The 24,712-nt window shown below is 56.4% G+C and overlaps 1 protein-coding gene across 1 annotated transcript in view; it reads left to right on the top strand.

Annotated features, from left to right (window-relative positions):
- Positions 1–24,712, top strand: part of LASP1 (LIM and SH3 protein 1) — a 37,591-nt gene that overhangs the window by 506 nt on the left and 12,373 nt on the right. The window contains exons 2-4 of the mRNA XM_004282711.4: positions 6,924–7,018; positions 16,239–16,323; positions 23,532–23,639. Of these exons, the coding sequence (XP_004282759.1) occupies positions 6,924–7,018; positions 16,239–16,323; positions 23,532–23,639 (288 nt within the window). The remainder of the gene's footprint in view (positions 1–6,923; positions 7,019–16,238; positions 16,324–23,531; positions 23,640–24,712) is intronic.

Genomic DNA, 24,712 nt, shown 5'->3' with positions numbered 1-24,712 from the left:
GGGGACAGACCCCAGTCTGGAAACCAGGAGATCGGGGCAAGGCAAGGAGTCCACGCGTGGCGGGCAGCCACTACTGGAGAAGAGTGGGCTCTGTGCCCAGGGGTTGGGAGGACGCGAGTGGAGTAGGGAAGCCAGGCCCCGGAGTGGGGGTGGGGAGTGAGGGAAGGTTAGGGGTGCAGTCCCGCCCCCTAGGGCCGGGAGAGTGAGAGGCGACGGCCGCTCCCTCTCCTCGCCTCGCCTAGCGCCAAGTAGGCGGAAGCGCTGGGCGCTGGGGGAGGGGGCGGCGGGGGGGCGGGGCAGAGGTTGGGGGCCCCAGCGAAACCGTCCGCTCCGGCGGCGAATGGCCGGGCTTCCTGGCCTGGAGACTGGAGGGCGGGGGCTATCAGCCGGCGAGTGTTGCATCTGGTGAACTGGCCTTCGGATAAGGCCCCAAGCCCCACTGCGAGACCCCTTTTTTGCACGACCTGCAGTTCTCTTGGTGGGTGAGCGGTTAATGGACTAGCAGACGTCCTCCGTACCTTCCCAGCCCCCACCTCAAATTGGAAGCCAACTCCCAGTGCTGGTCCGCCCAGCCGGACCGGGGAGGGGTCGCGTGCTGGAGTAGGGTGGGTGGGGGTCGCTTCACAGAAATCTCTTGAAATTGTGCTCAGAGGCTGAGTCCAGCTTGTAGAACAAAGAGCTAACTTTTCAAAGCAGGTTTCCCCAGTGGAGGGTGGGGTTGGCTGAGTTCAGGGGAAGCCAAGAAAAGGGGGAGGTGTTAGGGGGATGGGAAGGTGGCCTTCTGGAAATTCACTGTCCCCTGGGGGCCCTTACGCGTCTTCCTCCTCCCCCCGCCCCAATCATGCTGGACTCGTTCATCTGGTTGCCATTATACTTTTGGAGGGGGGCGGAGAGTAGAACTGGGTATTTCCGGCAGTTTGGGGTAGGATCCTGGCCTCTTTTAGTCTCCCGAAGACCCTAAGGCCAAATCCACCTCCTCTCTGCATCCCCTCCCCAGTCTGGAGGAGAAGCCTGTGTGATTTTGTCCCCCTCCTCATCGTGCCTGTCATGCACCTCCTAAAGCTGACTCCAAGTCCAAAGATTCCCTCCTTCCTGTCTGGACCGGCAGGGGCTGGGGGGCATGGGATGGAAGAGGGGTGCAGAGCCCACCTGGAGCCAGGTTTTGTTTGGGAAAGGGCAGTTCGTTGGATACTTTTGTCTTTCCCCTCCACCTTGGGGTTGGTGCTTCCTCAGTGACCTTTGGTCTCTTGAGTCAGGGTGAGGGGGTGGGGTTCTAAGGTTCTGAGATGCATTTGAAATTGCTCTTGGAGGAAAGGGGCATATGGGGCTGCTGCTGTTTCACAGTCCTGGGCCTGGCTGGGCAGGTGGAGAGGAAGGCCATGTTGTGGGTACAAGGGATGTGGGTACTGACCTTCCTCCCAATGACCATGCCGGAAGGCAGGATTTGAGCTTGCAGGCAGGACCTGAGAGCTCTCTGTCCTTGCACACTGGGGTTTTTGCCCTTCCCTGGTGATAGGGATTTTGGTCTCTGCATCTTGAGTTCCCTGTGCGCTCCTTCTTCTGCACGGTTATGAACTGGGAAGAGGCTGTGACCACTTTCCACCCACGTAAGGCAGAAGCAATATATGATGGAGGGATTGCTAGCCTGGGAGTTGGGAGACTTGGTCCTGGTTCCAGGTCTGCTCCTGCCAGCTCTACGAATGGCTCTAGGCCTCAGTGTTCACCATCTATCAAATGGGTATGATAATGTCTTTTCCTTGAAGGTGGGGAAGTGCACTAAAGTGCCCGGAAGGGGATGTGGTATAGGCTGTACCCTGCCTACCTTGCTAGGGTACTCTCTCCAGCCCCACACCTTTGGAGTCAGAGCGGAGTGGTGCAGGGATCCTTCAAGGTGCCCTCCCCAGCTGTTCTCTTGCCCTCGCAGAAAGAGGACATTCAGGTGGAGGTTGCCCTGGGAAGTGAGAGTTCGTGATTCCTCTCTCTTTTTAGAACTCTCCTTACAGGAGGTGGCCCTGGGGACACCTCACCCCTGCACTGAGCAGGAGGCCTGGAATATCCAGGTATCAGACTTATTCCTCCCAACCCCCTTCAGGTAGTAAGGGCAGGCACTTGGAATGGGGACCTGGTGCCTGGAGGACTGAGACCTGAGGGGGAACCTTCGGTCCCATAGGTACAGTTGCTAACCAACTTCACAAGGCTTCCCCTTTACCACAGGAGAGTCAAATTAGACTTGCCTGTTTCACTGCAATTTCCCTACGACACGACATGACCCAGAGCACAAGCTACGTCCTTGGTGTTAGCCTTTTCTCCTCCCTGAAAGACTTAGCTGGGTCAAAAGCTATGTCACCTCTGATGGCCACCCTGCCCTCAACCTGCCATACCTAGTGTGCTCTGTGTGCTGAATAAATATGTATTGCTGGTGTTTGAGGTCGAGATTTGCTTCCCCAGAGGACTTATGGGATCAGAGTTGGGGGAGAAACAGGGTGACATCACTCATTCATTCAACAAATATTTATTGAGCATTTACTTTGTGCCAGGCACTCTCAGGGGCTGCTGCAGGGCCTTTGGGGAGGGAGAGGGGCTGTGTCTCACAACGTCCTCTACATTTTGAGGGAGGTGGAGTTTTGTCCTAGACCCTGTGAGGAAGCAGTCGTATCTGGGGACCTGCATTGTCAAGAGTCTTGCCATGTCCGTCTGCCCTGGCTTGCTTTCGCCGGGCTCCTGAACACAGGTGGAGGCATTTGGGAAGGGTTGAGGATTGGTGAGCTGCTAGTTCCCCGGACTCCCCCATTGGGAGAGTTCTCTGCCTCTGGCTGTCTGAACCACCCTCCTCTCAGCCCCCACAGGTGGCGGCAAGGTAGAGGGAAGCTGGGCTGGACACAAAAAAGGAGAAAAGGCCTTGCAGCCCTGGTGCCTCATTTCCTAGCTGAGAGCACCCCACGATCATCCCGTGACCGTCCATTCATAATAGCTACGACTCATTGGAATGTGCCAGGCTCAGTCTTCGCAGGAGCCTTACCAAGCAGATGTGATCGCTCCTGTAAATTAAGAACCCCATAATCAGAGGCTCAGACAGGTCATGCAGCTCACTCCCCTTTCTGCCAGAGCTGGAATTCAAATCTAAAGTTCTTCGTGCTCAGCTCTTCTGCCTGTTGTGTTTGCAAAAAGTACTTTTATTTACACTATCCCATTAATAGTGGTCCCTCCCCTTCCTGACCCTGGCCTGAGGAATGCTCTGGGCCTGGGCTCTTGAACCAGGAATCTGGGGTGGTGCAGCCACGGTCTATGCCTTTAAGCCAGCCTCCCAGGTGGCCAACTGAGCTAGGCTGGTGACCTGGCCAGGGTGGGGCTAGGGTTGCCCCTGGAGGAGTGAGAAACTGTAACCCTGGGTGACAGGAAGGGAGGGAGAGGTCTCATACTCCAACCCTGAGTCATAGGCAGCCTGGGTGCAGAGGGCAAGGTACCAGGCTGCAGGCACAGCAACCCGAAGTTCACGCATCCCCCTCACCCAGAGCTGTGAGCAACCGCTTCCGCACGTCCATGGTGATTCCAGAGAGACTGGGCTGGCCCAAGCCTCACCCAAGTGCAGGGGATCTTGCTTCTGTCCCATCAGCCTTTGTTTGCCTTTCTGTGGAGTTGGTGGCAGCTTTGGAGCTGCAGGCAAGGGAGAGTTGAGGGCGATGCTGGAGCCTAGGAGATGGGCTGAGAGGCTTCTCACAGGCACCAGAGGTCTGGTTTTTGGTGAATAGGGAAACAGTGGACTTCTGGGGCAGCAGGGAGGATTCAAGTTGCATGCCTAGAGGTAACTTTGCTCCCTGAGTCCCGGGATGCTTCTCTGAAATCTTCTTACCTGTGGCCTCTAAGAAAGAGGGGACTCTTGAACTTCCCTGGTGGTCCAGTGATTAAGCCTCTGTGCTTCCAAAGCAGGGGGCGGGGGTTCGATCCCTGGTCAGGGAACTAAGATTCCCACATGCCGCATGGTGCGGCCAAAAAATACAAAAAAGATTTTTAAAAAAAATTGAAAAGAAAGAGAGGACTCTTGCTCTGAGACAGGGCTCGTGGGGCAGGGGAAAGAGGCAGACAGAGGCTCATTGTGGGGTTGTATTGACTTATTTCCCTAGACTCAACTGAGACAGGGATGGGGTTTTTTCATTTGGGGTCCCCTCAGAGTTCCCAGCCCAGGCTTGGCCCAAAGGGGCTGTTGAATGACTTGTCATTTTCTGCCCCTGCTCCCCTCGCTTTCCTACCCCAAAAGGACACAGTGGCAGGAGCTGCTGGATTTTCTTGAACCTTGGAGCCCTTCTCCAGAGAGGGGAGGGAAAGTGATGAGAAGCAGCTAGTGTGCCAGGCTTGGAGCCTGTGTCATCTCCCAGCACCTCTTTGGGACCAGGAGTTTTAGTTCCTCTTTACAGATGCAGAGACTGAGTTCCGTAGTTACCCTGAAGGTACTCAGTCCACTCTTGTTTTCATTTTTCTGTTCCTGGACCCCCTGTAAGAGAACAGATGACCACTGCCTCAGCCTCTAACATGTGTAGCTGAGAGCAAGGCGGGTGGGGGTGAGGTGGGGAGGAGCTACCGATGGAAATGGGCACCGTTCCCTTGTACGGGGGCTCCCCTTCCTCCCAGTGGCAGCTGGCGCGTGTGTGTGTGTGTGTGTGTGTGTGTGTGTGTGTGTGTGTGTGTGTGTGTGTGTGTGTGTGTGTGTGTGTGTGTGTGTGTGTCTTGTGGAACCCCCGGAATTGGCTGTTGGCCCTGTACCCCAGCCTGGCCAGTATACTCTGCCCCCTTCCCAAGGGGCTTGGCTCCGGAGGGGGGGACCTGGCTGTCGGCTAGGGTGGAAGTGTCTGTGTCTCTCTCCTTCTCTCCCCCAAGTCAATCAGGGGACAGCTTCGGAGGTCCCCAGGCCTAGGACAGTGCGGATTCCTGCCTACGTGTGTGTGAAAGTGGGTCATGGTCTGGATTCCAGAGAATGTTTTTCCTGGCAGGCCCCTGCGGGGGTAGGGGCCCAGGCAGGGACATGTGCAGCTAAGCAGGCAGAGGCCAGCAGACTGGGTGGTGACAGGGCTGGGGCACTCTGCCAGTGCCTCCCAGGCATTGGGGGAGGGAGAGGGGCTTTCACTTCGCGGGCTGGTGGGGGCAGGGGCTACCCCATTCTAGCTTTCCGGTGGGTTGTCTGTGCTGGGGTTTTGCACCGGGAGGAGTGTGGGCTGGACTCAGGGATAGGCCCCGGTTGGGGTGGAAGTCCAGCTTACACCAGCCATCCCTTGCTTCCAGATTTCCTGCTGACCTTCTTCCCAAAGAGCAGTTCTCCTGTCACTTCGTTTACTGTTCCACCACTGGAGAGTCCTTTGGGCCTCCTTGATGGGGAAAGTACCCTGTTAGAAGGTGATTATCCCCCAAATTACCCCGTCGTCTCTGGTTGAAGTGGGCCAGGGTGAGGGAGGTAGTATGCCAACGTCTCAGCTTCCTTTTTTCTGTGCCCTTCTCCGAAGTGTCCTAGAAGCACCCCTTGGTTGGGAAACACATTTTGAAAAGCACCTCCTTGGGGGAATTTCCTGACAGGTGGCCAAGAACTGGGCGTGTGCTGGGCACCTTGAAAGTCTCCCTGTGCCCTTCCCTGGCTTCTGGCCTCTTTCTTTGAGGGGTCAGGAGTGTCTCCCTTGGCTGCTGGGAAGTGGGGCAGGGACGGGCCAGCTGGGTCACCCCAGCAGCCCGGATTCTGGGGTCCTGGAAGCTGGACTCCTGGTGGGTGCTGATCCGGGGGCCTCGTCCTGGGCTGCCAGGGGCAGATTTCTCTCATTTGCTTGGGTTCGCGTGAGCATCAGTGTTTCTCAGGGTGGGCTCACCTCTGTTGCATCAGTTCCCCTGCCCTTACAGTCTTTGACTCTCTTCCCCTCCCTCAGCCACCCTGGTTGGATCCTTGTTCTGTTCTGGGTCCCTGGGCTTCACTGGAGTCTTCCCTGTCACGCATTCTCACTCACACGCATTGTAGCTGTGGTTGGGCACGGCAGAGCCCCACCTGTACCCCAAGACACACCCATCTCCCGCCAAGCTGCCACGCCCCGCCCAGCACCTGACACCCGAGTAAGTAGGGATGCCACGTGCTACGCTGAGGGCTCTGTAGGTGATTTCTCCTTTAAACCTCAACAATCCCAAGAGAGATGGGTATTATGATTTCCATTCTACAGACGCAGAAATGGCTCAGAGTAGGTCCTGACCAAGGTCACACAGCTAGTCAGGGTGGGGCTTTGATGTCCACTATTGCGAGGGTGGGGGGGCCGTCCACCTCCAAGCAGAGGAGGGCGGTGCCTCAGAGGAAGACCAGCTGAGGGATGGGGGAAGGGTGTGGGTGTGGTGGCTAGAGCCTGGGGCACCCACACGCAGTCTGGGCAGGGGTCGCTCAGGAAGCGGGGAGGCATTGGGGCTGGCGCATTGCCCAGGTCCAGGTGTGTCTGGAGGCCCAGGTGTGTCTGGAGGCCCTGGTGTGGGAGCTAGGAGGGACTGGGTGCATGGGGGCTGGGCCCTCCTCCTCTGTCAAGGCTGAGGAGCTGCCCCTCACGTTCAGCACCGGCTTCTTAGCAACCCTGGCGCAGCTTTGCATAAGCAATGAGGCTTCTCCTGCTTGGTCAGAGGGAGTGGTCTGGGGGAAGTGGCGCAGATCTTCTGGGGGCTGCTTGCCACTATTATAACTGGCTTCTTCCCCACTCAACCTTGCGTGTGCCCTTGTCCCCCTCCGGATAGCTCCAATGGGACAGGGGAGGGTGGTGTCATCAGCGGCCAGAGCCTGTGACCTGAGATGGCCCCAGCTCACCTGGGGTGTGGGTGTGTTCCAGTCCGCGGATGGAGTGCTCCTTCCTGGGGCCTGAGCCCCTTTCCTGAATCCTGGTGTCTGACGGGTGTCCTCCCTCTGCCTCTGTCCCCAGTTCTGGCATAAAGCATGCTTCCACTGCGAGACCTGCAAGATGACACTCAACATGAAGAACTACAAGGGCTATGAGAAGAAGCCCTACTGCAACGCGTGAGTCCTGCCTTGGGCGGGGGCTGGGCGGGCATTGGGCTCCCTCCTAGTGCTTCCTTGACATGGCCCAGCATTTCCACACTCTGCTCCATATGTTTTAACCATGTTGAGTCCTCCTCACCACAGCTGGATGAAGTTAGGGCTGTTAATATGCCAATTTTACAGCGAAGGAAACTGAAGCTTCAGGAAGGGAAGGGGCTTTCCCAAGATGAATGACTAGTGACAGGCCAGTTCAAACCCCGTAGAGCAAGCTTGTTCCTTCCACCGCACTGTGCTGTGGGAGAGGGATCCAGCATGGTCTTTCAAGAAAAAGTCCTGTTTCTGCCCAGTTGTGTTCTCCACTTCGCCTTCCACATTTCTTTCCCCATGACAGCGCCTGACTGTTTCCTCTCCCCTGCCCGCTACCAGCCGGTCTGGGCACTAGGCCTGGGGGTTCCTGGCCACGGCCCTTCCCAGTAGTCATTTCTTGAGAAGTGGGGCAGCATGAAGGGAGCGGCCTGGCCCCAGGCAGATCTATTCCCTGCTTGGTGGGAGGTGGAGACCTTCATGTCTTTTCCAGTGGAGTTTGCTCTGGTCTGCTGCGCGGAGGTGGGGAGAGGTGGGTTCCCCCATTCCAGGGGGACACCCCCATCCCATCCCGTGCAGTTTCAGGTTGATTGCGTTAAGCTCAGGGCTCACGTAGGACCTCACAGCCACGCTACTAGGCGGGGCTTCAGAAGGTCAAGTCACTGCAAGTAGGCGGCAAGATCAGTGTTCAGAAAGATTCAAGATCTGACTTGAGTCCTTTTTCTTTTTCTTTTTAAATTCTCAGTCAGGAGGTTTTCTGCAGCTGAAGTTCACCTGGGAGGGGAACGTTGGGACCTGTCTAAAAGGAGTTGGGGCTTTAAACCCCTGTGAAAGGCTGTCTTCCCCCTTACTGCCCTCCCCTCCCCTGCACATACCACAGCCTCATCTCCTTGGGGCTGGCGCTTACTGCCTGCCCTGCCGCCTGCTAGATGCCAACCTGTGCCAGGTGCTGGGGAAACAGATTTTCTGATAAAATCTCAAGCCCAAGAAGCACCGTGAATCATCACCTCCCTTCTGGGAGGGATTGGGACACTGGGAAGACTGCCTGGGGTAGAGGGAGGGTCACAGCTCTGTCCTGGCTTCTCCTTCAGCTGCCCCTTCTCCGCTATTAGCTTCCACTGGTCTCCTTCCCCCTACCGACCCCTCCCACCCCCCCCAAGGGAAATGGGACATTCTTCAAATTCTTAAAGGCTCACACAAGCCCTGATTCTCTGCAACTTCCTCCCTCTGTTGGGGAGTAGGGTGGGGTTCGGCAAAGCCAGAGGCTGGGGCAGTTAACCCCTTGATTGCCGGCCCACTTCAGGCTAGATTCTGGGCACCTAGGCTCCTTTGGGGGCAGCTTCTGCGCCTCGGGCCCTCCAGGCAGAAGTCTGGCTGAGCCCGGAGCCCAGTGGATGGCAGGGACTAAGGCTTCTTCACGTCTCTTCCTAAGACCCCGGTAGCCTAGAATGCAGCAAGCACTGGGAGTTGGAAGAAAGAAATCGGAGGCTTGTCCTTGTTTTCTCTGCCTGTTCTCAGTCTAGTGCCAAAGTCCCAGCTTACTTTTCTCACCCTCTTCTAGGGAGGCGGCAGCAAGTAGGGGTGGGTAGCTCCTGCAGGGGTTGGGGGGGCAGCTCCTGCAGGGGTTGGGGGGGGCTCCAGGGAAGGCAGAAGATGAAACGCCCCTCCTGGGATGCTGCTTCCAACCTGCCGAGGGTGAGATGCCCCCGTCTCTCTCCTGGCCTCCAGCCAGAGAAGCAGGTTGACCCCTCTCCGTTCCCTGAGCCTTTACAGTCCTTCTTCTTCCGCGCCTAGCTGACCTTTGGCCCAGCTGGGATGTTACCTGGGAAGGACCCTGGTTGAGGGGCCAAACACTTGGGGGATTTGTGGCCCAGCTGTGTTTCACTCGCGCTGTGGTAGCACCTGGCCCGAGGCAGCCACACTCCCTCAGCTGGAGTCTGCTGAGCTGCAGGTCCTTGCCAGCGAGCCAGACGTGGGGATTCCGGGATAACCCAGAGGCAGGCCCGGCTTGCTCGGGGCGCCCTGCGGACCTGTCCGGGCCTCAGTTTTGTGCACCTGCGATGTGCCAGGCACGGGAGTTGAGTGTTCACTCTCATCCCTTCCTGTTTTCTTCCTGCCTTTGGCTCCATCCCCCAGTGACATTCCAGTTCCTGAATCCTGGAGTTTCCAGGATAAGGCCAGCCTGGCCTTCCTTTGTGAAGCTCAGGCCTGGCTTTTTAGCACGTCCCGCTCAGGACCCAGAGGGACAGGTGATCGCTCCCGGCCCCCGGCCCCCGGCCCTTTGCCAGGGAGTTGAGCCCACCCAGGGAGGGAGTGTGCAGGTTTGGTGTGCAGGGGGGCCTCTACGTTCTGCTGATCTCTGGTTAGTCCCTGAGCCAGAGTCTTGCAGGAAGGGTGGGCAAGAGAAAGAAGAAAGCTGTCTGTCTCTCTCCAGTGGCTTCCCAAGATTGAGATTTAAGTTCTGGAAAGTGACTGAAAGCAGCAAAAAAGGCCTCTTCTATTTCTCTCTTTGCACCAGACTTACCTGGGGTGAGGCCGGGGAGAGAACATAGGCCAGAGCCCACAGCTGGCCTTCTGGGTGGTAGTGGACCCCCAAGGACGTACATTTACACACGTGCCTGTGCATATCCAGACACACACGCTGCCGCCAGCTGTGGGGCCAGGGAGAAACGCCAGGGTGTCGGACTTGTATAGGCTGTGTTTGTGTTCACACTTCCCAGGCCATAGGCACTCAGCCTTGCTATGACAAGGTAGAGGGGAGCATGCCTGCTTTTGCATAATAGCCAGTGGGGGAAGAGCCCACTGTTAATCGAATTCTCCCTTGAAGCTTCTGGGTAGGTGGGGTGAACCTATTCCAGTTGTTATAGGAATATTTATGCCCTCGATGATCTGTTTTGTAAACTATTCTTTCTGAAAGTGGGGCAGATGGGTCCACGAACAAACCTGGTCCTTTGTCTGCACGCAAACAGTTGAGGAGCCTGGAGGACAGGGGGGTGGGGGTGGGGGTCAGGGGGACACGTGCCTGTTCCTTTCTCCTTGGGGGCCATGAGTCTGTAGCGGCTGCAGACCTGAGGCAGAGTTGCAGGCCAGGGGAACCAGCTTTTGGGGTGTCAAGTAGTGGGTGGACATGGGCTGGGGAAGAAAGCGGGGGATGCTCAATTGTACCTTTCCCCTCCTCACTGACTGCAGTGGTAGGGGTCTGTCCTTCAGTTGCCTTGAGCTGTGGGTTTAGGGACTGAGGAGGGTGGAGGTGTCCCTGGTTCTGGGGAACAAGGGACTGGGGTCCTACTCCTTCCCCAGGCCTCAGAGAGTAGAGTGGGGCCTGTGCTGGTGGGGCTTGAAGTATCTCTGGGTTCTAGCAAACTGTCTTGAATCCCAGCTGCTCTTAGGGGATGGGGCAGCAGTGGGCAAATCCAGGAATAGGGACTGGGGCTTTCCCACCTCCACAGAGTTCTCTGCCTCTGACTGGGAAAAATGGGATCAGATGTCTTGGGGAGCTGGGGGTGGCACCAGGAGAGGGCGTGGGATGGGTGTGTGTGCTGTGTTTGGGAGCGGGGAGTCCAAAGGGGTATCCACAGCGAGCAGTGTGGCCTCTAGGCAGCCCCTACCTCTCTCTCACCCCCAAATCCTTATACTCAGATGTCAGGGCCTCAAGGAACCTCAGGGATCACGTTGCTTCCTAACAGCCCATTTTATAGATGAGGAAACGGAGGCGCAGTGTTTCCATGCCTTTCCTGACTTGGCAGAATCATTTCTGTTTGTGTATTGCCCTTTTTCATTTTGTCTACGACCACTGAGGGCTGGTAAGTTCTTCTTCATGTCTAGCCTTGATCTTTTTGGCTGCTCATTTTTTCCCCTCTGGTCAAACAATACCTCCTTGTTGCTTCCTATCCCCACCGTTTCAGCCCCTTTGGCCTGGGGAACTGGTGAGAAACTGGGTGAGAAGGGAGCCCTCCCTGCCCGCCTGCCCGTGGGCAGTGTTCCCAGCAGGGGAATCAGCAGCTCCTTCCAGAGGCAGGATGTAGGGGCTGTGGGTTTTTTTCCTCCCCCTTTTGGTGAAACCAAAGGCTCCTTGTTGCTTTTGTTGATGTATTTTTGTTCCTCCTTGAACAAAAAGCTGTGGTTTTTGAAGGGATCCAAGGCTGGAAGAGATGAGGTTGCCTGTAGAAAGGGGGAGCTGGGCTTCCAGGATATCTGGTCTGTTCTTGTTCTGCCTCTGGAACACAGCTGATGGCGGGACTGGGAGTGGGGCTTCCTACAAGTGATCTCTGTCCCCAGTAAGCCCATAGCAGGAGCCCTGCAGCTTCTCAGCATCCTCCCTGTCCTCATTGCCCCTCCAAGCAGGAAGGTGACTCAGAGGTCCTCTGGGGCAAGCCCCCCTTCTCCTGCATTCCCGCAGGTCATGTCTGGACTCTTGAGACACCTGCGTTAGAAATGTCTTAAGGAGTAGGTGGCTTCTGACTGGGGGTGGCTGAGAGACCCCAGAGGGTTCTCTCATAATAGCCAAGCTTGGAAACTGGTTGGGTTTAGAAGAGGAAGTTCTCTACCGACCCAACCAAGCATATCTTTCCGCAGAGCTGGGAGTGGGCAGGTGTTCACCTGGTGGGGGAGGGATGTCAGCCTGCGCTTAGCTGGCTGGGCAGGTGTGGTATAGGGGAGAGTGCATTGGGCCAGATCTCTGTCCTTGACATTGAGCCTCAGTTTCTTTTTTTTCTTTTTTTTTTTTTCGGTACATGGGCCTCTCACTGTTGAGGTCTCTCCCATTGCGGAGTACAGGCTCTGGACGCGCAGGCTCAGCGGCCACGGCTCACAGGCCTAGTGCTCAGTGGCATGTGGGACCTTCCCAGACCGGGGCACGAACCCATATCCCCTGCATCGGCAGGCGGACTCTCAACCACTGCGCCACGAGGGAAGCCCCTCAGTTTCTTTATCTGTAAAATGGGCACAGTGATAACGCCTGCCTTTTTTAGCCCAAAGCCTTGTGGCAGGTTTCAGGAGAGAATGTGCACAGGATACGGTGTATCCAGAAGTCACTTTATGTGACTCTCAGTTTTCCTAGAGGCCTGGGCTGCTGCCAGCAGCTGCCTGATTGTCCTGTCCCCCAGACTTCCTGTCCTAGTGGGCTCTCTCCATGCCTCTCTCTTTCCCAGAGCAGCTGATACTGCCATCGAGGGTGGGGAGGGGCATCGGCAGAGGGCCCACCGCTTGGAATGATTAACAAGGGGCCGGGTGCAGGCTGGCCCACAGAAGGGACAAAGAAGAGCTGTGCTCTGGACGCGGCTCCAGCCCAGGATTGGGACACCCAGTTCTCCCCACCCTGGTCCCTCGTTCCCTCACCATGGCCCAGTCTGTTGGTGGGGCTGGGGTTCCAGTGGGGTCACTAGCTGGGGGCGGGGGGACCCCTCTTCTGCCTTTGCGCCTGCACTGGGATACGCATATATCCATTCATCTCAACGGGGATCTGAGGGTAATGGGTTGCGGGGGCACTTCAACCTGAGGATAGAGAGGGAGGGAAAAGGTAGAATTCCCAGCAGTTGTTTCTGGAAGGAGGTCAAATCGATTGTAGCCCTCTTGGAAGGCAGTCATGTGGATGGGGGAGGGGCACAGCACTGGCATTCTGGCATATCCTCCCTTCTAAAAACAAACCCGTGGCACCTGTCTTCCTCAACTAAATTGTCTACAAGGATCCTGCAGACACAGCCTCCTAGTTTTGCCTTCGTGGGTTCCTCTGCAGTTGAGGACCCTGGCTGTCTGTGTCTCTTCCCCCACCCCCATAGACTCTCTCTGCCTGCTCTCACAGCTCTCCTGCCTTGAGCCGAGGATGAGGTTGCCATGGGAACCCGAAGCGCAGTGAGCAGGGGACGGGAAAGGCAGAGTTGTCTCGCCAGGGCTGGGGGCTGTGGGTAGGGGACAAGGTTGACCCAGCAGGAGGAATATAGCCCGTGCTCATGGCTGCCTGCCTTTTTTGGCCTGGGGTTGGGGGTTAGGAGGCAAGGGTAAGAGACTGGAGGCTTCAGAGCCCCTCTTTAATCTGTCTTAATCTGATGCAGGCTTAAAATCCCCCTCCTCCTCCCACCAGATTAAGCTGAGTCGACGACATCTAGGCTGGTCCCCCCCTTCCCTTCTGATGGAATTAGTGTTCTGGCTGTGGGGGGCTGAGATCTGGGGGTCATGATGGCTCCAAAGAGAGGATGAAAGACCCGCCAGCCCCATCCAGAGGCACCCACTGCATGTTGGGGGGGTCTCCTGAGACCCTTCTGGTGGCGTGTAGGAGGTATGTGAACGTGGACCTGCTGGCGTCAGTGTCTCGGAGAAGTGCATTGCTGCAGAGGGCTCGTCTAGATATTCATCGTGTGTGAGGAATAACGCAGAGTGCACAGGAGCCTCGGAATTGCAGAGTGGGGATGCATCTGGCTGACCTTGGGCCACGGGACCTGGCGTTCCGTTTTAACCCTGTACATTCAGGCAAATGGGAAACCATGGGTTTGCAGACTGGCTCCTGTGCATATGTGTTTTCCGAGCCTGCCAGACACCCTTCCCCACCAAGGGCTAACCAGAGCCACCATCTCAGAACTGATCCTTCAGGCTCTGGGTCAGAGCTGCCCCGAAGGTCTTCTCCATCCCCCTGCTTCAGGACCTAACCTCCCTCCTGTGCTCATGAGCCCCTACTTACAGACGCTCTCCTCACCACACTGCCCACCCCTTGACACCTTCATAATGGCTCTGATTCGGTGGGAGGGTCATCTCCAAAGCCCTCCCTCTTAGGACCTCAGGGCCTGCCAGTTCTGCTAGAGATCTTACTTAGATCCCTTCTGCTGTTCTCTTTCTAGTCTCCAGGAACAGACTCCCAGTTGATCCTCCCTTTTCGTGGAACTGCTCAGGGATTTTGAATGGCGCACCTCAGCTATAGGTGGCCCTGGCTTTGCGGAGCTCGGCCAAGCCTGGGACTGGACCCACAGCCTTAGCCCCACGTTCATCTATGGGACATTTCTGTTGACGGCCGCAGGCACCTGTATTTGCTTTTTTTTTTTTTTTTTTTGCGGTATGCGGGCCTCTCACCGCCATGGCCTCTCCCGCCGCGGAGCACAGGCTCCAGATGCGCAGGCCCAGCGGCCACAGCTCACGGGCCCAACCACTCCACGGCACGTGGGATCTTCCCGGACCGGGGCACAAATCCGCGTCCCCTGCATCGGCAGGCGGACTCCCAACCACTGCGCCACCAGGGAAGCCCTGTATTTGCTGTTTAGTCTCTTGCCTTGCTCTTCCCTCTGCTCGGGGAGCCCTGGGCCTGGACTGATCTGGGAGGCAGGACTCAGGTGGGGCAGTGCAGGCTACGAGTTGGGACACAGCTAGAATCACCTTTTGTGCTTCTAGGTCCAAGATGATGAAGTTAGCTCAGAGGGAAAAACGATTTGCCAATCACCCTGTGAGACAGTGGCAGGGCCAGCACCCAGCACTGTGCTCCTTCTAGCCACCCCCCACCTTCCCCCCCCCACCATTTAGTTGAGTTCTCCAGCCCCCGAGTCCTGCCCTTGACACGGGGAAGTCTGTGTGTGATTACCAATAGCTCTCGCTCAGGATGGGCCGGGCAGCTGGAGAACATGCCAGGCTTGGTGAAACACAGAGGTGGAGGGCTGCTGGTGTCCAGTTCCGGGGCACATCAGCCGACCTGGCTGGCTGGAAGATGGCGATCCAGCTCTTACCTGGGGACAGGCTGTGCGTCTGGCATCGGCTAGTGGTCATGGTTGTGGTGGGGTGTGGCCAGCCAGAGCTCAGAATGGCTGGCTTCTGCTCAGAGAAGCCCCCTGCCAGTCCCTGAAGTCACTGGGGCCTATGTAGCCCCCCAGCCCTTTCACACACCAGCATCTACACACAGACCACAGTGACTCAGGGCTGCCTCTCCTCTAGCTGGTTTGCTGGGGGCCTTTGTGATGACCCAGGGGAACGGAGGAGACCCGAGTTCTAGTCCTGGCTCAGCTTCAACACCTGGTAGGACATTCGTTTATTCAACAAATATTTATTGAACACCAGGTATTATTTGGGGAGCTTGGAATAAACCAATGAAGGAAAGACCAAGAATCCCCTCACCTCATAGAGACCCAGTGGAGAGCGAAGACAGTAAACCGATGTGATAAATAATTATGAAGTCAGCTAAGTGCCTGGCACCAGCACACGACTTCCTCCTCTGGGAGAAAGGAGAGGGGTGGACCGGATGGTCCTGGAGGTCCCTGCAGGCTTGGCTCTGAGGGCTGAACTGGTTCCTGCTACCTCCAAGCCAGCCCTCTTTCTGGGGGACAGGACCGTGATCTGTCCTGTGTCTGGAGATTAGAGGGTTTGGTTCAGGGTGTTGGGTCCCGGGAGACCGTTTGGGTACAAATCTGGATGCCTCCAGTTACTGGCCGTGTCTTAGCCACATTGTTTAACCTTACCAAGCCGCTGTTCTCCAGTCTGTCAAAGAGGGATAATAGGGCGGTTTTAAGAAGTTGATGAACTAAGGCATGTACACCCTTAGCACAGGGAAACATCAGCTGTTGTTACAGTGTTCTTATCTGTCACCCGTGGTGACCTCTTCTCGGCCTCAAGCTGATCTCTCATCTACCCTCCAATTATGTTGGACCTTGTTAGCTGTTTGAAACACCACTCTGGATGTGTGTGTTTTTTCTGTCTCACTGCCTTTTCCTGGAAGCCTCCCTGGATATGTGTATCCCTTTCCCCTTTACTTCTGTCTCTGTATCCCTCCTGCCCTTCCTCTGCTACATTGGTCTCCACTTCTGGTCTCAGCTGAAAACTTTGTCCTAACCCCATGAGCATCTTCCTCCCAGCCTGGCTAGGCCCTCCTGGGTGCCTGGCCCCCTTGACCTTCCTGTGCAATAGACATGGATTACTTGGGTGATCTGAAACCCTTAGAGAGTGTCCCCATGTCCTCCCTTTGGAGTTCTTGGTGGCCAGCCAGCCACTCGGGCCTGATGTGTCTTCCCAGTTCAGCCCAGGCTGAGTGTGAGAAACGCTTGCCTCCCCTTGGCCATGGGCAATGGGCATTGTGGTTCTGATGCTGGGACAGGGGCAGGGGCTGCCCAAGGATAAGAGAATGGAAGCCCAGAGGTTCCCGCCCCTTCCCCCAGGATGACCCCCCTTTTTTTTTTCTGTCCTGCAGACACTACCCCAAGCAGTCCTTCACCATGGTGGCCGACACCCCGGAAAACCTCCGCCTCAAGCAACAGAGTGAGCTCCAGAGTCAGGTGAGGGGGCGGGGCCACCCCTGGATTTGGCAAGGGCGCCTTCCTTCTGTGGTTACTCAGCAAGGCCAAGGCGCTGAAATCCTAGCAGTTACCAATCTCCCTGCCCCCACCCCGCCCCCAGTTACTTCACATTTCCTGACTTGATCAGAGAAGTGGGCGAGAGCGTACCCCGCTTCCTACCTAAAGTGGGTGGGAGGGGTGTGGGCGTCGGATTTTTTCTGCTTCAGGAATTTTGTGGGGGACCCCTAGAGCCCACCTCCTCCAGGAAGCTGGTCCCCTCCCAGCCACCCTCAGAGGGCAGGCTGCGAAGGGGGCCTGTCCTGCCTGTGTCTCCTGGGGCCTGATTTTCCTGAGCGCCTGCTGGGTGGGGAGCCGCCCTGCGTGTCACCGCAGCAGGGGAGGAGACGGGCTTCCTGCGCCAGGGAGAACCCGGTCTTCAGGGGACACTGAGGAATAAGCAAAAGGTCCAGAACCTTGAGGCCAGAACGACTAACCCTGCCTGGGGGTCTGGGAGGGCTTCTGGGACAAACCTGGCCTGGACTGTGGGGTGGAGCGGGGCAGAGCGGGGCTTCATCAGAGACCCCTTGGGGAACGTAACCAAGTGGGCAGGGTGCCCAGGGCCAGGAAAGTGTCTTGCAGGATCCACCAGGGCCTCGGAGGGGGATCTGTCCTGATCCCTCCAGAGTGGGGCTCCTGCTGCCGGATCTCGATGTGGCTTCTGTGGTCACATGAAGGAGGATCAGCCCTGGGTCATCTACACGCATTCTCTCGTTGAATCTTCCGAGCAATCCTGCGAGGAAGGTGCTGCTTTCCCATTGTACAGATGAGGAAACTGAGGCTCAGAGACAGTAAGGGACTAGCTAAGATCATATATGTAGCCATAGAGGTAATAAACGTATTAATAGTTAATGTATGGAGTGCTCAGTGCTCTGGGCGTATTAATGTTCAATCCTCACAAGAGCCTGTGCAGTTGGCAGGATCGGTCTCACTTTATGGAAGAGGTTCAGGCCTCCCGTGTGTCCCACAGTGATGGGGAGCAAGTAGGGGAAGCTGATGGCAGCAGCAGCTCACATCTGCCAGCCCAGACCCTGCCCCCGCTATGGTGTGAAAGCCACAGTCACTGGGGGAGCCGGTGTGGATACCAGAGCCTTGCCAACTGAGGAGGGCTGAGTAGCCCAGCTGGCAGGAAGTAGGCTTGAGACAGCGCTGGGGCCTGGGCCCGATCTGCACAGGGAAGACCCTAGCCAGGCCCTGACCACCGCCCTGGACTCCCCATCCTGTCTGGAGCCTACTGGGGCCAGAGGTGGAAGGGGCTACGTGGAGCAGGCAGACCAGAGCAGCATGGGGTGACCTGTAGTCACCCCACAGCTTGAGAGGAGTGTGGGAGTGTGTGTACACACTCAGGCAGAAGCAAGGGACACACACACACACACACACACAAACCCTGTGTACACACACACACACACACACACACACACACACACACACACACACACACACACACACACACACACACACACCCCTACTCTCAGAAGGAGAAATTCAAACCCTGTAAATTCCCTCAGCCTTTGTTGGTCCCACAAAAGCTGGGCTGCAGCTCTTTTTGCCCCTGGAACTTGATCCCTGCGGGGCGGGGTCTGTAGGAGGAAGCAACCCCTGCCCAGGGTCTGAAGGCTCTTCTGACCTGTACCCGTCGCCCCGCTGTCCCCCAGGGGCCTGGCCCCACTGCTCGCCTCCTGGGTCCTGGGCTCCTGGCTCTGGGGCCGACTGGGGATATCATGAGAAAGGCAGTCACTCTTCATAGGTTCTCACTGCGTCCTTCATAGGACCTCGTTTAATCCTCACAACCACCTGATGACGAGGAACTCTTGTCCCTGTGGTGCAGATGGGGACACAGGTGAGAGAGGCCATGCCCCTTGCCAGAGCCCTGTGATGGAGGCAGAAGTCAAGCCCCTCTGCAGCCTGCTGTGGCGCCTGTGCGCTAACGCCCAGGATGCTCCAGTCACCCGTGGGGACAGGGGGCCTTTTAGAATGCAGAGTCCTAGGCCCCGCCCAAGGGGTTTCTGTTTGGCAGTTCTGGGCGGGTCCAGGAATCTGCATTTTGGCGGCCCTGGTGATTCTGATGAGGGCTTTTGGTCCCATAGACATGCTCTGAGAGGCTGAGCCAGGCTGTGGGGTAGGGAGGGAGCTAAGGAGCTGCTGGGAGGGGTGTGAGTTAGGGCTTTGCATTGAGGCCGCTGCTGCAATCTGCAGTTGGGCTCCTGGGGGCTGGGGCTGGGATAGGTGGAGGGTGGAGACCCCGGTCCTGCCCTCTTTGCAAGCCTGGTTCTGTCTCCTACCTCCCCCCAGCTGTGTGGTCTGAGTCTGGCCCCTTGCCTCTCAGAGTTGGTTTTTTTTTTCCTTCCTGGTAAAATAGGGACAGCAAACCCAGTTACCTAGAGGTTGGGGGCTGGGCCCGATGCTGTGAGGCTTGAAGGGCTGAGCAGGCCTGGCCGGGGGTGGTGATGGGTTCTGGTTCCCTTGGCCACTGTGGAGGCAGGGGCGGCTGGCGTGGCCTGTGGCTGACGGGAAGGGAAGTGGGAGCCTCTTCTACCTCGTCTGCCCTACCTCACCCGGGTGTCAGCTGGTCTCTTTCCAGGACCCTTGCTGGGCCTGCGTTGGTGTGTCTCTTCTCAGTCTCTGGGAAGTTGCCCATGCTATTTCAACTTTGTTTTCCTGTCTCTAGATTGGTTCCCAAAGCGGTGCTTTGGGTGTCTGGGACACCTGGAGCCACCCCTGTGGGGGCAGCGGCCACAGAGCTGACCAGAAATGACCTTCTGGGTGGTCCTGCCCAGGCCTGGCTGAGACAGGGCACTGGTGGCTGGGCCTGGTAGCTCTCCCACTGCCAGCCCTGCGCTGAGAGGCAGCAGCCTTGGGGTGGGGCTGAGCTGGGGCGGTGTGGGCCCCTGAGCCCAGGCAGAAGTGCAAGAAAAAGGTCTCTTTCATTTTTCCCACATCATCCATGGTGCTGCGCGTGGGATATGCCACAGGGCACATGCCGCAGGGCACAGGAGAGTGTAGCAGAGCCTCATGCTCTGCCCTGCTCTTGGCAGGGTTCCCACTCTCTTATCTTGAATCTTGTGACCAGCAAGGCAGGCAGCATACCTGTGTCACCCTTACTTGAGCTGGCTGAGGGTCAAATGCTGGATCTGCCATCACGAGCTGTGTGCCCTTGGGCAAGTTATTTAACCTCTCTGAGCCCTAGTGCCTTCATCTGTAAAGTGTGGACTACCTCTCTCCAAAGGTTATTGTGAGGATGTTAGTATATATTAGGCATTTAAAAGAGTTCCTGGCATACAGTCAGCACTCAATAAATGTTCGCTGTTACTATTCTCCTGGAAAGGAGAGGAGATGGAACTTGGGTATGATAAAGCTGAGGAATTCTAGACCTTCTGATGATTGCTTCCAGAACTGACATTCCAGAACTGGGAACATTTTGGGTTTTTTTTCCATTTATGTTATGAACTCATCACAATCCCTCTTTTTTTAATGTTGTGTATTTTATTTCTTTATTTATTATCTTTTCTGGCTGCGTTGGGTCTTTGTTTCTGCGCGCGGGCTTTCTCTAGTTGTGGCAGGCAGGGGCTACTCTTTGTTGCAGTGCGCGGGCTTCTCACTGCGGTGGCTTCTCTTGTTGAGGAGCATGGGCCCTAGTGTGCACGGGCTTCAGTAGTTGTGGCTTGCGGGCTCAGTAGTTGTGGCTTGTGGGCTCAGTAGTTGTGGCGCACGGGCTTAGTTGCTCCACGGCATGTGGGGTCTTCCCAGACCAGGGACTGAACCTGTGTCCCCTGAGCTGGCAGGTGGATTCTCAACCACTGCACCACCAGGGAAGTTCCTGTGTGTGTCTAATTTTAAAACGATTTCTTTTTTGTTAGAAGGGGTTGGGTTACACAGTATGTGGGTCCAGCTCACAGTAGGCACATAATTGGAAATTGTTGGTATGTTTTTTGCAATAAAAGTTTTTAAAGTTGTGATCTTTTCTCTTATGTTGGGTCAGCAGGGCAGTTTTTTTTTTTTTTTTAACAGCTTTATTGGAGTATAATTGCTTTATTATGGTGTGTTAGTTTCTGCTTTATTTTTCAAATTATGCAGCCTGTTTGGAGATTTCACGTCTGCATTCAATTCATTCATCATTTACCCGACAAACACATGTTTATACCTACTGTTTGCTCCAATAGTGATGAACAAGATAGATCCTGAGAGAATAATTAATAAATTTACATATTAAAAAGTAGAGTTTCTTGGGGCTGTGGTTGTTCAGGCCTGAGGGGCCTCAGGCATCATTCCCAGCCCTGCCTTGGGAGTTTCCAGGATGGGAGGCCCAGGCAGCATCCAGGCTTCAGTTATCTAGCGGCAGTGCTGAGTTGTATCCTGAATCTACCAACAAAGCAGGTTGAGTGACCTTGGGCAGGTAACTTCCCTCCTAGAGCCTCCTGTCCTGTCCTGGTGAGCCATCCCGGATGAGGGCAAACACTCCTGCTTCGGTGCTGAGCGAGGCTCTAGGCAGGGGCCTCCCACGCTCTTGGTTCCCCCCCTTTTACCTCTGCCACACACTCCACCTCGAAACAGCCTCCTGGAGAATCTTCCCCCCCTTGATTCTCCATAGTCAGGGCCTGCAGGTGCTTAATAGATATGGTCACACACTCCAGAGCTGGGAGGGCTTTTAGAGATCAGCTGGGACCCAGACAGGGGGACTGACTAGCCCAGGAACATACAGCAAAGTAGTGGTGAGCCCAGTCCTCCATCCTTTCTTGCCCCCACTCCGCCCAGCCCTGCCCTCTCTGGGCCGCCTGTGCCAGGAGTGAAATGAATTACCCTCCCCAGCAGGGAGGGAGAGGCAGTTCCTGAGCCTGGGAACCAGCTGATGTCATTGTAGTGTTGCCATGACAATTATGCCCCTGGATTAGGGGCCTGACAGCTCCGAGGCCAGGAAGTAGAGGAGGAGTGGGGGAACTGGCATTTGTTCAGCACTCTAAGGTTGACGAAGCACTTTCACACCTGCCCTTATCAGCGCGCATTGAGCCCTGCTGTGTGCTCCACAGTGTGTTTGCTGTTTTAGAGCCACTGTCTGTAATCCGCACCGTTCATCGGACTGGGTCCATCGTGATCCGCATTTTACAGATGTGGAAACTGAGGCCCGAGAGGTTCAGTCAGTTGCCCAAGGTCACTCAGCAGGTGGGAGACAGCCTATGTTCATACCAGCTCCCCCTGGCTCTTTGCCTATGCTTGGTGATAGGAAGCCCCCTCCCTATTTTAACTGATTCCTATGACAGTCCTCTTATAGGGGAGGAAACCAAGGCCAGAGGCCGTGGATCTGGGCTTCTGCATCTGGAGCTACACATTTTTTTTTTTGGAATTTTTGAATTTTATTTTATTTATTTTTCTATACAGCAAGTTCTTACTAGTTATCCATTTTATACATATTAGTGTATGGAGCTATACATTTCTGACTCTAAGTTTCTTACCTTTCCTGATGCCCCCTTCCCAGAGGGTTCTCTCCACCCTGCTACCCCCAACACTAAGAGTTGCTGTGCTGGCCCAGGCCTTCCTGGAGGAGCTGATGCTGGGCAATTCTGGGCCCTTGGGGTGGGTTGGTACCTGTACCCACTGTGTTAACTTCCAGTCTGATGGGAACTAGCACATCCAGGCCTTTGTTTTTAGTCTGGATCAGAACAAAAGAGGTTCTGAAACCTTTTAGGCACAAGAACCCCATGGATGGGTAAGCTGGGGCTCGGGAGACAAACAGGGACCCCAGCCCCTGGGGGATGTGCAGAGGACCTGACAGGTATGTATTGTCAGTCGGGTCACACGGGTGCAGCTTGGCCCTGTGGCCAGATGACTCCACGCCTGGGAGCTGCCTGGAGATTCCCAAGGTCCTGGGCCTCATGTCCTGGGCTGACCTGCCTCTAGGGCAGTACAGCTCCCATGGAGGGAATCCAGGCAGCTGGTGGGGTTTGGAACAGCTGGCGCCGAGGTGGATGGTGAAGACTCAGAAAGCCAAGGAGCAGTTCTCTGCCCCAGGGACATTTCCAGCCTCCGTTCTGTTCCTCAAAACCCCAGGGAAGGACAGGATAGTTTTCATATTTCAATTCTTTTAGTGCTTGGGAAGTCCTTTCTGACGTCTGACTCAAGTCCCTCTGGTACTCAGGTTTCCATGGAATTCTCAGAAAAGAGGGGGGGCAGTGGAGGTGTGGTAGGGGACTTCCCCGGCGCTTGGAAACCCGTTCTGAAGTGCTCTCTGTCCCCCGCCAGTTTCATCCCCTCCTGTGGCGTTGACCTCAGAAGCCAGCCTGGCAGCCGCCGGGGCCTGTCAAAGCCTCATTGATTGAGTTTTCCGAGCTGCTGTCTTACCTCCCCCCTTTCTGGGCACCAACTTTGTCCCTTGGTACAGCCCTCACTCAGCTGGTCACTTAGAAACTCCCTCGGGGGCTTCCCTGGTGGCGCAGTGGTTGAGAGTCCGCCTGCCGACGCAGGGGACACGGGTTCGTGCCCCGGTCCGGGAAGATCCCACATGCCGTGGAGCGGCTGGGCCCGTGAGCCATGGCCGCTGAGCCTGCGCGTCCGGAGCCTGTGCTCTGCAACGGGAGAGGCCACAACAGTGAGAGGCCCGCGTACCGCAAAAAAAAAAAAAAAGAAACTCCCTCGGGCTTTCGGCGGGTAGAGCCACATCCTGGCTAGGGTGAGGGCTGGGCCCGTCATTGGAGCTCTGGAAAGAACCTTCTTCCTCTAGCTTTCAGGCAAGATGGGCCAGTGGTGAAGGAGCAGGAGTCAGGCAGATGAGGGTTCATCCTGGTGGCTCTGGACATGAGCTCCTAAGCTGCATGCATGACCTTGGCCATGGGACTTTGCCTCTCTGCGGCTCAGTTTCCTTGTCTGTAAAATGGAGCTAATGATAGTATACAGCAAGACTTAGATGAGATAGGTCATGAAGAGCGCTTGGCACTCAGGATAGACTGAATACATATTAATGGTTTATTATCACGAGTCTAATACTTTTTGGCCAAGGCTTGTGCTTTGAGTTGGGGCGTGGAGGTGGATGTCACTGCAGGGGGGTTTCTGGTCATGGTCTCTCTCCTGGCTGGTTGCTGCCTTAGAGATGGCTGCAGGCTGGGGCCCTCTCTGCTCCCCGTGCCTCGACTCCAGTCCCTCTCCACCCTTTGGTCCTCCAGGTGCGTTACAAGGAGGAGTTTGAGAAGAACAAGGGCAAAGGCTTCAGTGTGGTGGCAGACACACCCGAACTCCAGAGGATCAAGAAGACCCAGGACCAGATCAGTAACGTAAGCTTCCCTGCTCCCTGGGGTACCATACTGATGCCCTGCGCCCTCTTCTCGTCCCCTCCCTGCCCGTCTGGCAGACATGCATGAGGCCAGTTCTCCGCTGCTTCTGCTCTCTTAGGCAGGCCTGGCTGGCGGCTGCTTGAGCAGAGGGAAGGGAAGGGTTTGGAGTTCCCAGATGCCTTTCCTCTGTGCACCCCCAGATTCCCCCTTTGATACCCTCTGCCCACATAGTATTTCCGCCTTAAAAGGACTGGACTTTTGGGGGGTGTACAGGGAGGGCCTTTATGCTAAATCACCCCCGTACCCCTTACTCTCTCTGAAAATCCCCCCCCCCCGGCTGTGGTGAGTGCCAGGGTCCAGACTGGCTGTTTCGTCTGAGCACAAAGGTCAAAACTGGGTGGCAGAGGTGGGGGAGGAGCCGGCCTCCCCCTCGTCTGCCTCTGGGTGCTGATACTGCAGTCATTTCCGCCCCTCCTCTGCCTCCTCCCCCACCTCGGCTTGCTCTTCCTTCCTGTGTAAAAACCCCAGCCGGTTTTGCCTGCTGGCCCCGGCCTGGCACTCCTGGGCCCAGGGCGGTGACCAGCGTCTGGCCATGGCAGGGCTGGGTGTGGAGCGTGGGCAGTGGATCGATGCGCCCCATGGCGCCTGTGGCCAGGGAACAGGCCTCGGTTCCCTGCTTGGTGGAGCCATGGGCCAGCAGCCTGAGTGGCTCTGGGCTGCGGGAAGGCTGCCTAAGGGGCTTTGGGCAATGTGAGGTCATGGGAGCACCACTGTGAGCCCCAAGCACAGGACGTGGGCCGCAGACCCGTGTCGAACAGGGCCCTACAAAGGACCGGGCGAGCGGTTGTCTTCATGTCTGGAACAGGAAGAGGTTGACAAGTTGCCCATGTCACTGGGCTGAGGGACTGGAGATAGAGGCTGCAGGGGGCCTGGGTGTTAGCTGGTCCACCCGGCATCCAGCCCTCAGCCCTCCACCCGGCCTCCTTGGTCGGGCACTCCTTCTAGAAGTTGGCTGGACCGTGCTTAGGGTGGACTCCGGCAGTGGTTCAGGTGGATGTCAGAAGCCAGGGCCC

Source organism: Orcinus orca, chromosome 19 (genome assembly GCF_937001465.1).
Source record: "Orcinus orca chromosome 19, mOrcOrc1.1, whole genome shotgun sequence".
NCBI lineage: Eukaryota > Metazoa > Chordata > Mammalia > Artiodactyla > Delphinidae > Orcinus > Orcinus orca.
The sequence above is the reverse complement of the archived record's forward strand: the minus strand, read 5'-3'. Positions and strand labels throughout refer to the sequence as shown.